At 34.7% G+C, this 12,893-nt stretch overlaps 1 protein-coding gene across 2 annotated transcripts in view; it reads right to left on the bottom strand.

Annotated features, from left to right (window-relative positions):
- Window positions 1-12,893, bottom strand: part of CFAP47 (cilia and flagella associated protein 47) — a 269,686-nt gene that overhangs the window by 135,727 nt on the left and 121,066 nt on the right. For both annotated transcript variants that reach the window (XM_027638424.1, XM_027638431.1), the window contains exons 46-48: window positions 11,761-11,957; window positions 7,982-8,125; window positions 6,259-6,432 (exon numbers count right to left, since the gene is read on the bottom strand). In XM_027638424.1, the coding sequence (XP_027494225.1) occupies window positions 6,259-6,432; window positions 7,982-8,125; window positions 11,761-11,957 (515 nt within the window). The remainder of the gene's footprint in view (window positions 1-6,258; window positions 6,433-7,981; window positions 8,126-11,760; window positions 11,958-12,893) is intronic.

Genomic DNA, 12,893 nt, shown 5'->3' with positions numbered 1-12,893 from the left:
AAAACACAAGAGTGGGGTAATACACTTTCCATCAAAGACTGGACACACCTGACTAGTTTCTACCAAAAGACGTCAAAGTAAAAGGAACACTACTGGCATAGTTGACTGTAAACATTAAACACCTATGTATTGCCAATGAGTAAATATGGACTGGAAGTCTGATGATTTTCAGCCATTGAAGAGAAGTTTTGGAAACTTCTTCTGAGAACTGAACTAGCAGAAGCTCATCTACTTTAAAATGAAGTTGTTAACCTTAAGGAAGTGACTGTATAACCAAATAGGAAAAGGTTGAGTGAAAGCAATGAAGCAATTTTAATACATACACAGCCACTGTTTCAGTGTTTGATCCAGATGCTGATATCAAAACATGAAGGAATTCTCCCTTCCCTCCTCTGCATCAGGTTGAACCTGTGGGGTTCACTAAATCTTGTACATAACTGATGCTGACTGCAGTCTGCTGTCACCTCTCCCACTGCAGTCATTACACTCACTCATATTCCTTATGCTGCTCACTGTTCCTACTGACACGAACACTCACCATCTTATCATTAATGAATCACTCCCATTCATTTTGCAACCCTGTTTGTCTCTACTACTGAAGTTACTCACACCTTAGCCAACCTCCAAACAGTGGTCACAACAATATTACTGCCTACTTCCAACATCTTGACAAGGTCTATGGTTGTAACTAGTTACCTCTTATGTGTTCCTTAATTTGAACTTTGTCTTGCTCTAATGGCCATGTGATTTATCAGCTCTGTTACTGGGACTAATTAAATGATCAACCTCAGATGACAAATAGATACTAAAAGTGCATGCCCACACTTGCACATGCACACAAGGTAATTTATACTAATACCACAATTCATATCAAGAATCCTATTGAAAGAGAAGTGTTCACAGACATTTGAGATTCCAATATGACATAATGTCGTGTGACATCTCTCTGCTTAACTGTAGATATATTACACATGTATTTATACAAAAAACAATACATCCAAGAACACTCTGAAAGTGAAAGAGTTGGAGAATTTAAAAGGATACATAGGAAAAAGTCCAGGCAGATTTTTGTAACAATAACTTATTGTAAAGATTTTATAAACATAGAGGAAAGCTTGGAGTGAAACAATGAAAGAATTTATGTACAGTGAGCTTTAAGTCAACTTTCTTTTGAATATTAGAGAGATAAGTATTGCTTATTAGAATGCCTTTTTATGAGGACTGTATGTAAAAAAAAAAGACATCATTTTAGTATCAGATGTAGCATTATATAATTGTATATCCTATAATAATCTATCATGTTCTCAAAGGTATCTTAATGTGCCTAACAAAATCTTCAGCAGGTCATTATTGTTAGGCAAATACATTCTGAAGTAAGAAAATAGGGCATAAATTGGGGTGCTGTTATCAACAACAAAAAAATAACATTCAGATTTACAAGCTATCCAGAATGAGTCAAGATATGGAATTACTTCTACCAGTCAGTGGCACAGGCAGTCTGTTAGCCTTTGTCCTAATGTGCAAGGCTACTTGTCAAGACCACTAACCTATTTCAAGAAAAAAATCTGACCTAAGACCTTACAATACCTTTAATTGATCAAACAATTTCATAACTAGCCATCACAAAAAACACCTGTCAACAACTACAGTTACTCTTAAATTCTGTAGGCCTTTGTACCATCCATCATTGCTATGAAAAATGCTTTTTCTTTAATGAAGGCTGTTACAGAAGTTCTGGTAGATAACGTGGAAGCCAAAAGGATTGAAATTGGAAGGACAAACAAAAAAAGGATTATGGAATACACAGACTTACTTGTGGCTAAAGAATATAAACTTGGTGACCTTTAGCAATCAGGTTTTTGGAGCTGCAAAGAATTTGTTCTCAGAAAAAATCAGATACATTACCAAACAAGACTTAGCCTGAACAGGGAAGACCCTCATTAAAGTTTTATGACACATAATTTTATTATTTTGAGGATTTGTTACAAATATCCAACCTTCATGTCATTCTTTCACTGATACCATAAACATCCAAAATAGATATATAGACAAAAGAGAGATAAATGCATTTGATATTTTTAATTATGTATTTATTCTACAATAGTTTCATAAATTACTAAGTTTGTATAACCTAATACCTGAAAAGTAATTTAACTGTGCCTTGAGATTCCTCTGGAGGGCTTACTTTAATGGTATCTATTTTGAACAGCATTGAGAAAAACGGTTGCACAGTTTTATATTTTTGTTGCAAAACCAAGCCTTGAAAGACCTAGGCACCTTTACAGCTGAATTTACCACCCAAGGTGTAATTAGAAGGAATCATCGACACATTAGACAATTATTTATTTATATCCAGCAGTCTTATATAAAAAAAAAAAAAGAAAATGAATAAAAAGTTTTGTCATGAGACTGACAGATTGAATTTTCATAGAAATGTTTTACACTGCGTCCCCTTGTAGGATGATTTGAATCTAATTTTACAGACACTAACTCCATTTAAGTTGCAGTCACTAACCTTACATTAATTCAGCACCAGAGAAGGATAGGCTTTCTGGTTGATGTTATAAGTGCACAAATTCTTTATGAATTCTGTTGTGATTTTTTTTTCATTTCCAGGAGTAAGTTAATCATGAGAAAGTCTATTTGTTGTAAGATCCCCTGGAACCAGCCACGAAGAACACAGTGGTAGCAGTTCCCTAAGGTTTAACACATCAATCAGTTTAAAAGAGATCATAAAAACATTCACATTTTTCAAGGGAATTTATGGAAATTGTCTTTTTAATCGTGGAAAACTTTGTGCGCACTGGCACTGAAAGTGTTCTGCTTAGAATTTTTTAAGGTACAGTGATGGAGTCATGCATAGACCTCCACTGAATTCCAATGGCATTGAGGACTTATTTCCCTCTTTCTCTTCCCAGACTTACTTTCACTTTAAATAGTCACTTTTGAAGTAGTACCTTCATTTTGGTTTAGTCTATTAGATAAATACAGCATATACTGAGAAACAGAATAGCATATATACAATGTAATTTATTTTTTAATGAAATGAGGTTTTTGTTAAGTTTATAGTTTAATATATGCAGTTATTAAAATGTAATAGTGAAGTTAAATTTATACCTCAAAGGCAAAATTACCCAAGTATTAATTCAGCTAAATTACTTATTGCTAGGGATTCATCATGCAGTAAGTTGTTTATGGACATGCCCATAAATTATTATGTTTGTCAGCTACTGGAACATCTCATACCATTCTTGATATAAGCTGAGCTTTATTACTTCAGTAAATTAAATTCTTATGGCTTTTTTTAATATCATGTATGTCCCAGTTTATCAATGAGAAATTACCTTGCACAGTGGATGTACTCCATCAGTGCAGGTATACAGGGCAAATCAACCAATTTAATAATGAAGATGTTCACTAGCCAACAAAATTACAAAAGATCCCATCAAAAACTTTTCCAAAACTATTACTGTTTGGATTATCTTTGCTCTGTCTCTGCCAAGACTGACAAGATTTCCTCTAACTAATCACCCATTTAGCTCAAGGACAATAGAGGAAAAATTCAAAAATGCTGGATTAAACAGGAGCAGGAGTTACTACTGGGCTGTCAGCAACTGCCCTCAAGGGAAACATTGACAAAGACAAAAGCAGTCTGTTGTATTCTGCTTCACAACAGACTACCCAGACGTTACAGTAATCAGGCAGCATGGAATGAACACTGCCAACAAAACAACTATCACTTCTTTATCCTATTGCCTTTTGTGCTATACACATCTGAGAAAATAAAGTTTATTTTGCATTTCCAACAGGGTTTTTGGTCACAGTTCCCCCTTAGAGGAGGTTTTTCTGCATTTTCCTTATAAATATCAATACCAGTGACCATGTTCTAGATTTAGTGATTAAATCCCAATTCATAGACAAACCCTTCTGGAAATAAAAGTAAGCAAATGAACTTTGCTCACTACAATAGCACAAGACACTACATGACATCTGCTGGAGAGTGCTGGAAGTGATTAATATTGTTTGCTTTGTTGAGGGGACAGTTTCCAGACATCAGTAGGTTTTGTAATCACGCCCTTTCCAGCAATTCCAGCCCACCTTACTTCAACTGTTCTGTAACTGCTTCTGGGTAAAAACCTACCGTAGAGAAAATACATTATTCACACTGACTAATTTAGTACATGCATACAAGCATGAAATAGCTGACCTTACTACTTGTCTCCCAAAAGTCCCAGAGCAAAAAGAGCACACATAGTTGGACTGCCAAGTGGCATTTCACAGAGGGAAAAAAACCACAAATAAACCCCAAAAAACCCCCCCACCACAAAACCAACCAAAACCAGATTTCAGGATCCAGACAACACCCTCAAGGAGGTCAAAGCTCAACCAGACCCAGCTCACCCTGGCTTAGCTACAGTTGTCATAAATTCATTTAATGCGATGTTTCTGGAAACACATACAATGAATGACTTTAATGTATTCATTTTGAAGTTTCTTATTTCTATGCCTTTCACTTTCATTGGCACAAAAAATATTGAGTTCACACAAAATGGGAAAGCACTAAAAACAATTCTGTTGCCAACTTTCAAAAACATTCACTTCTTTCAGAGATAAAAGTACAAATGTATTAGAAATGTAAATGCATTCACATCCAAAAAACTAAGATTGTTGAAAAGAAAAATGTCAAAGCTGGTGATACCCAAAAAATACATTTCCCTCTTTCTTTTGGGGGATAATAATGAGTCAAAAAATAGGAATCTGAAGTTGAACCTTTCTATGAGATACAAAGGTTATTAAAGGTAGATTCACCAGTGAAAACCTGGAAAACTGGAGACTAGTAAGACTTAAAGGAAGGATTTTCACATTGCCATGAATTACCATTAGCCAGTAGAAAACTGCTGCTGGTATATAAATTACCTCCCTTTATAAAATAAAGTGGGGTCACTCTTTTCCATTACCTTTCATTTTAAATAAAGCAGCATTTGGTGCTACTGGCTCCTAAGACAGAGAACAAAAGATCACTCAGTTTGCAAGTCCACATCAGTTAACTAGTCAGGTTTTATATTTACATAAGTTGGCAACATTTACAACACTCCCTGCATTGTTTTAATATATTGAGCCCTTCTGGCAAGCAGTGCACAGCAATAATATCTAGATGCCATCTACTCTAGATTTAAATACCGTGATAGACTCACAAATACGGATTTTCTTGAGCAAGGTCCAAGATGTTCCTGCTCAAGAACCTTCTCTGCAGCTGAGAAGAAAAGCAGAAGTCATCTTCTTTGCCCTAATGTACATTCTGCCTCTACTGGTATATGACATGAGATCCAACACATAGATAAGAAAGAAAGGAATACTACTGAAATACTTTTATCACTTTCAAATTAAACATGCAGACAAGATAGATAGCAGGAAAATGACAGAGTTACAGTACTACAACACTGTTTTTAAATAGGAAAATGTGTTTGTGTAAATACAGTTATAAGATATATTTAATTGAAAATATGAAAAATAATCAGGACTATATTTAATAGTAAAAACATCTTCTTGAGCAGGGAAATTAACAAAACTATATTTTCTAAGAATTTGTATCAAACTCCCCAGTGACCCATTGTTATTCAATAACCACAGTTATTGCCTCTGAATGTTCTTTCCCATCAGCAAAAACACAAAATATTCCCAAATTCTTCCAACATTGCTGGAATCACAGCTGGGTAACAGACAGTAACTGCCATAATTTCTTCCACGAAATGCAAGCACTTACTGGCCAGGCCACTGGGCCATTAGCAGTATATAGAGAGAGCTCACACTGCAATCCTTCCCTTAGTAGGTTAGTAATTTTTGTCCTTTTCCGGCACCTGTGATATTCAATATTTTATGACAATTTTATGAACCCAGTAATTCTAAAGCCCCTGATTTTAAAACTGATGGAGTTGGCCAATGTTTTCAAACCACTGGAGGAGGAAGGGAGGAAAGATGAGCAAATGAACAGAGAGAATTGTAGAAGTCTTGAACCCTCAGGAACCACACTAAAACAAATAAATCTTTTTTTCCATGAAACATACAGGAAAATCATACACTAGGTCACACATTTTCTGGCTATAAACATATCCATATACTATAAACCACAGAAAATTTTCTCATGTATACATGAAGTTTATTAGAATATCTGCAATTACAGTAATATTTGCTACAGTAATACGTTATATACAGGTCCTTGGACAGAAAAATATTCATCACATTATCAAAAAAAATTACCTTGTATGTTAGCTTGTTCTTCGTATAATTGTGCACCCATAAAATTTTATGAGTGACCTTTCCCGCTTGGCAATCTATCACAATACAACCCTGTGGCAGAGGTTTCTTCCCTATTCCCTTAAGATTGAAGATATTTTCAGTGCCAGCTGTAACATTTCGTAGAATAAGCCTCCCCTGTGACAAAGAAAGCAGAAAAAAAAAGCTTCAGCACTGTACAAGTCCCCTTTGGCTGCCAAAGCAACTCTTTTAGTTTATTAATCTCAAATCTAGGTGGAAAAGCATGCTTACAAGAAAGTGTTCCTATTGACTTTTCTAGTTCTTAAGTAAATTTCATCACTAAACAGAGAACAAAACCAAAAAACCAAAAGCTTTTATTTTTAGTTTTTCTAAATTATGACAGTTAACAATATAAAGCCTCCATATTTCTAGATTCTATAATTTTTGGCTTCTTCTTGAAAAACAAATATAAAAAAAAAAATGTTCTCATTCCTCCTTGTTTCTCACATAATATTGAACTTCACTCATTGAGCATTTCCACCTGTCCTTCACCTGGGGGAACTGGGAATGTTGAGCTTGGAGAAAAGGAGACTCAAGGGGAACCCATTACTCTCTACAACTACTTGAAAGGAGGTTGTAGTGAGATGGAGGTGGGTCTCTCTATGTCTCAAGTGAAAGGTTGAAAGGAAATGGCCTTAAATTGTGCCAGGAGAAGTTCAGATTAGATATTAGAAAAAAAGATTTTACTGAAAGAGTGGTTAGGAATTAGAATTAGCTGCCCAGGGAGGTGGTGGAGTCACCTTCTGTAGAAATGTTCAAGAGGCATCTGGATGCAGCACTTGGGCTTTGGTTTAAGGGTGACAGTGGTGGTGCTGGGTTGTTGGTTGGACTAGATAATACTGGAGGTCTCTTACAACCTTGATGATTTTGTGATTCAGCTAAAATATTCTCCATAATCATTTGCCATCAAAGGATTCAAGGCTTTTGGCTTTTAACAATTTTATAATGCTGGATTCCTAAACTACATTACATTTGGCTGGTAATGAAAGCAAAATGGTTACTTATGTTTCACAGAATATTTTGGGGATTTTTTTTGTCTTCACCAATTCACACATTTCAATAGTAACCTGCAGTTAAAATCTCTCAGCTCTTATACAGGCAAAACTACAAATACTGCTTCTTGCTAAATGTGTCATAACCTTTGCTCTGCTCTTCATTTTAGTATCAAAATACTGATTACTCTGATGGCAAAAGCAGCAGTGAAGTGGTGCCTTAACTTGCAAAAGAAATTATTTTACTAAATAAAGTACTCATCACATAAATTCATTTGTGATGTATGCATGCAACGAGAAATACTCAATCTTACGACTTTATTGCTCAGGCAACAAAATATATTTAAATTCAGACTAACACAATGTATATTTTTGTGATAAAAGTTCTGAATCTTTACAGAACAACTGTAGGATTTAAGGCCTTAATAGAAATGAATAGAAATGAAGGATTTAACAGAAAAATAAATAAAGAAGAGATGATAATGAGGGGTGGAGAAATCTATCACGCCTCATCTTAAGGTTTGCAAAATTAGTAGGAAATCTTTCCATTTCTGTCTCTCAAGCAAATGCTTTAATATTACTAATTGTCTAAACACTTTCATAATTTGGATACTGGTGATAACTTTACTGATAGAAGCATCCTTTTCAAATGTTGAAACTAACTTCCCTCTTACCGTAGTTGTATACTCAGCAGCAGGATTGAACGTGAGAGGATACAGAGCTGTTTCACCTACACCAACATTTATTACAGGAGGGCCATAAAACCCCTCTCCTTCCAACTTTGCTTCCAGTTTCCAGTCCACACTGGAAGTATTACTCTGAAATAAAAGCAAAATGTAAATTAGATTATGGATTTAAATTTTTTAATGTGCGTTTCAGCTTTCACTTGCAGTTATCACCACATCAGAGTACAGTATTCATTTGCTCAAAGTACTGGCTCAGAGCACCTTTGGGGAGAATAAAAACAGTGTATTTTAAAAATGAATTAAACTAATAATAAATCTCTTACTCCAGGCAGCCAGAAGTACAGCACCCGTACTATCAGTAGCAATACTGTCAGCAGGAATACTCATTAGAAAAATATGAGCATGATCTAGCTAATGGTCAAGATGGAATTTGTAAGTATCATCATAAACATTTAGAAGTATCTTTATGGTGCTGTTTAATGCTAGCCAAAATTCTGTTCCTTTTCCATCTGTAAAAAAAATCTTCCTGTACCTCTTTGAAGTGTTGATGTGGTGTGCTGGCCTATTTGCCTCATTTGGCAACTGACTTTATTACAGGATCAGTCTTGCTAATGAATTAAGAACTCCATCTCCAAAGGAGTATTTACAGTCCTGTGTTCTCAGAATCTGGTCTTTCAAGAGACTAAACTACCTTAAAGAATGCCTGTCCTGAGGAGTATGAAAGCCTATTTAAGAAACATGTTTATCTTGCATGCAGATGTGTCACAAAACTGCTTGGTTATGGTAGAAAGTCAGATATTTTGTAATACATGCTTGAAGGTTGCATAAAAATAGTCAAACTAAAATAATGCTGTTCAGACACCTATTGTTTGAAAGAACCAGACAACTAAACATCCAATTGGAAAAAAAAAAAAAAAAAAGGCTAATATCCATCTGAAAGAGAAAATAAACTGCCATTCATAAGCCAATATACATGCCTTGTCAAATATAGAAGATTAATCTGATATGATCTATGAAAAGAGAGGATACTCTTTTCACCCATAACGGTCTTCATGTGTGGAAAATTGTATATAAGCATCAGAGATAAACAGTGGATTTGAGGGACTAGAGATGATACTTCAGTCCTTTTTTCCTTCTTTGAAAGTGTTTCAAGCTCAGCAGACTCAGTTTCAGAAATTAAGAACCTGTGGTCATCATAACCAACCCATGGCATAACAGAAGACCTGTAGTATCTTATATATAAGGTTTGATTAATATCTATGATTAATGCTTAATTTTTAGTTGTTTAGAGGTAAATTTCCCAGTGGTTTAGCTTGTATACCTATTTGGAATTTTGAGGTTTGTGTAGTGCCTTGGTATTTCAAAATGCTTTTATCACCCTGGTCTCCAAGTCTGTAATAACCACAATTACATATCTCTTGTAGAAAACACAAAAGAAAAAAAGGAATTTGCTGATATCCTCATGCCAAGGATAAAATGAATGTGAAAACCAGACATTAAAAGTGTATTTTAATGCTTATGGTTTTTTTTCTCCACAATATCAGGAACAGCTTTATCCTTTTGAAAACCAGCTTGACCAGTTTTAAAACTGGCAGGTCATCACTCGGCTAGTTTAGCACTTTAAAAGGTGGGATAGAGGAAAAGCGTCATCATGATTGATCTTAGGTAAGGAAAAGAGGAAGACAATGAAAATTTGGGGGCTTAAATTGTTTTATTTTTAATGATTTCTAGTGCCACCGGTATCAGATGCTTCCTTTATCCACACTAGTGATTATTACACCAATATGTGGCACAAGTAATTCTTCTAAATCTCTAACACAACAACTTATCATTTGGAGACATTCAGTTGACAAATATGGCCACTTTGAAACTCTTCTGTAATAAATCTTTCTAACACAGCATGAATTTGTCTAAAAGTATCTTCTAAAGAAAGTTCTACTCCCTTGCACTTGTTCACTTTTAATCACTTAATCATCTAATTCTTACAGGATCTCTGCTTAATGTAAAATCTTATCCAAAGCCTGTTACAACAATAAGAAATACAACTGATGCTAAGGGAGTTAGAATTTTCTCACAGAATGGTAGGTGGTTCAATCCAAGGTACAAAAAAAGGCTCCATGTATTGGACCTATACCCAGACTGGCTGAAAGTGATAGATGGAACGATTACATTCATCTCACACTTGAGAGAATTACGGAAACTTCAAAAGTTCAGCCTTAACTCTCATATTTAAAAAAAAAAAAAAAAACAACAAACCAACCCCAATCACAGATCTCAGATTTCAACTGTGTTCTTATTCTGCTTCTGTCATAATTCACTGTGTGGTTTTAAGCAAACCACTTGACAATTTTATTTGCTCCATTTATAAAATGTTAAGCTTAGGATGTAAAAGGACAGGAAGAACTTCACATTTCCATATTTGTTTGTCATCAATGTTTGATTTTGCAAATTTAGGATATAATATTTTGAGCAGACTTTGTGATCATGTATATACATTTCATAGAAAGAGAGAGACTAACATTCCCTCTCTCACACAGGCAGAGTACATGCTCTAATTGGGGTACTTCATATTTCCTTGATAAGAAAATGGGCAGGACTTAAAAGTATAAAAGTATAACTCCCGTGCATGATATTTAAAAGCATGTACTTAGGAACACTCTGAAGTGAAAAATAAAATCATCAAAAGAATAAAGCAAATCTATTTAGAAACTGTCTGTTTAAACAAGGTGGAAAACCCCCTTATGCTTCTGTGTTACGCATCAGTTGTTTTTAAGCTAATGTAACATTCAAAAAAATCAAGTCTTAATAAATAAAATATTAATATGTTAAAACGTATTTGCAAGAAGAGACAGCACTGTAATATGGTTACCTTTCATTTTCTTTACTTTTTTTTCCTTTCTTCCTAATGAACTAGTTCTCCATCTACTCTCACTATTTGACAGAACATCCACAGTACAGTCTTTCCCCAGATATTAAGTCTTCTTGTTTGAATCTGCCCCCACTCTTTTGACCATCAAATTTCAAAATAATTTCTCTATAAATTAACTCACTAGTATTCTTCAGTGGCTCTGTAATCAAAAAGTTCTATCAAGCACATAAACCAAACCGTAGTTCAAATCTCAGGAAACATTCAATTTGTTTCATCTCTTAAAGAAACTTTATCCCTTCTCTCACAGATTAGGCTCCTTCCCTATTTTGGTTTTTTTTTAATTTTAAAGGGGAAAAGTTATCTGAAATTTGACGAATAATTTTCTGATGGAGATCGTATTGAGATAATATTGCATCCATCTTCACTCTCTGCTCTTACTCCTCATGTGTCAAAGGTTTCATATACAGAGTAGATATGATAAAAGTATAAACAATCTACTGTCTATGCTTACTATATTTTTTTAACTGTATGTAATCTAGTTCTATTTTATTCCTCAACATCTCTCCTTTTTTTCTCTTCAGAAATAATGCACTTATTCCCTAGATCATACAACTCATTTTTTCACTTTTCTTGTGATAACATTATTCAGTAACAGACTAATAATTGTCAGAATTGAAACATTAGAATTAAGCCCAGCCAACTGTTAATTGAAGTAAAGTATTTTTCCTAAGAAGCTTTATATTATCTACAATATGGACTTTGAGAAATAACACTCAGGTCAGCATTTACACGCACCTGTGCATTTCACAATTGTGACTTTTAACAGTATTAATCGGGAATCTAGGATCTTTTTAAATCCTAAATCTTAGTTTAGTTTGTAATAGTAAAGTGAACTTACAATTGGAATATTCTGAATCACTGACTGGTAAGCTGGAGTTAGAAATTCGAGCTCTGCATCAACTCTGTCTTTACTCACTACACATTCAATCTCATAGACACGAACATCGCAGGGGGACTTCAGAAGAATCTGACAGTGGTAGGAACCAGCATCTGGAGGAGTGAACTTTATAGGCAGCCCAACTGTATCACTTCCATCTAAAAAAAAAAACCAACCAAAAACCAAAACAAAACAAAACATGTTGTAAAGCTTTTCAGAAACATCAAATTCACAAGCAGAATCTGAAGATATTTCCAATAAATTTTAGGAGAATCTCCTCAGCACTACATGCAGCAATTTCCAACAGGCAATGGAATTTTAGGAGTGCTACCATGTAAGCATAGCCACATTTTTGTTTTCCTAAAAATTTATATATTGAAGCATGTGAATAATATTTTCTATTGATTTTAGTAGTGCACAGAGAGAAGTATTTTAAAAGATTTCTTACATCTAGTAGAAAAGTTTAAAATATATGAATTTCTGTAAATATAAAACAATAGTGTATTAGTTACTACACTTTTGTCAACAGTTACCATCAGAGATACCAGTGATAATACAGTATATTTGGGTAAGAGTAGCTCCAACAATTAGAGGAATTCTGGTAAATGTAGTAGTTCTCATGATACCCCTTTAGACTTTTTCTGTGCCAAATTTTGGAGAGTTTCTGAAATTGCAGGGGTGTCCAAGCTGAAACAAAATCACGAAAAGTCACATTTCCCCAGTCCACAACACATAAGGAAAACTCCCCACCGTAATCTCTAGAGCAAGGAAGAAGCAATACAAATGCTGCCAATCTTTGCACAGAGTCAGATCTAACAAGACTCTGCAAAGGCTTCCTCTGTTCTTGCTTACAGAAAAGATCAGATTCACAGTATTTTAAGCCCCTCCCTAGCCCTTGTAGGACTCTTTCCTAAGGAGAAAGGAAGGTACATGAGGAACCCCAGTGACCGGCCATAAAAAGAACTCCCCACTCCCAAGAGTCTCCAAGAAACCAGAAACACCACATGGAGACTGTAGTTGTAAAAACTTCACTGTAGTTTTATATGTAACAAAGACTGTTTGTCTTCACTGTTTTCCAAAGTTAGAAACCAATT

This window comes from Corapipo altera, unplaced genomic scaffold (assembly GCF_003945725.1).
Source record: "Corapipo altera isolate COAL_440 unplaced genomic scaffold, ASM394572v1 0, whole genome shotgun sequence".
Taxonomy (NCBI): Eukaryota; Metazoa; Chordata; class Aves; order Passeriformes; family Pipridae; genus Corapipo; species Corapipo altera.
The sequence above is the reverse complement of the archived record's forward strand: the minus strand, read 5'-3'. Positions and strand labels throughout refer to the sequence as shown.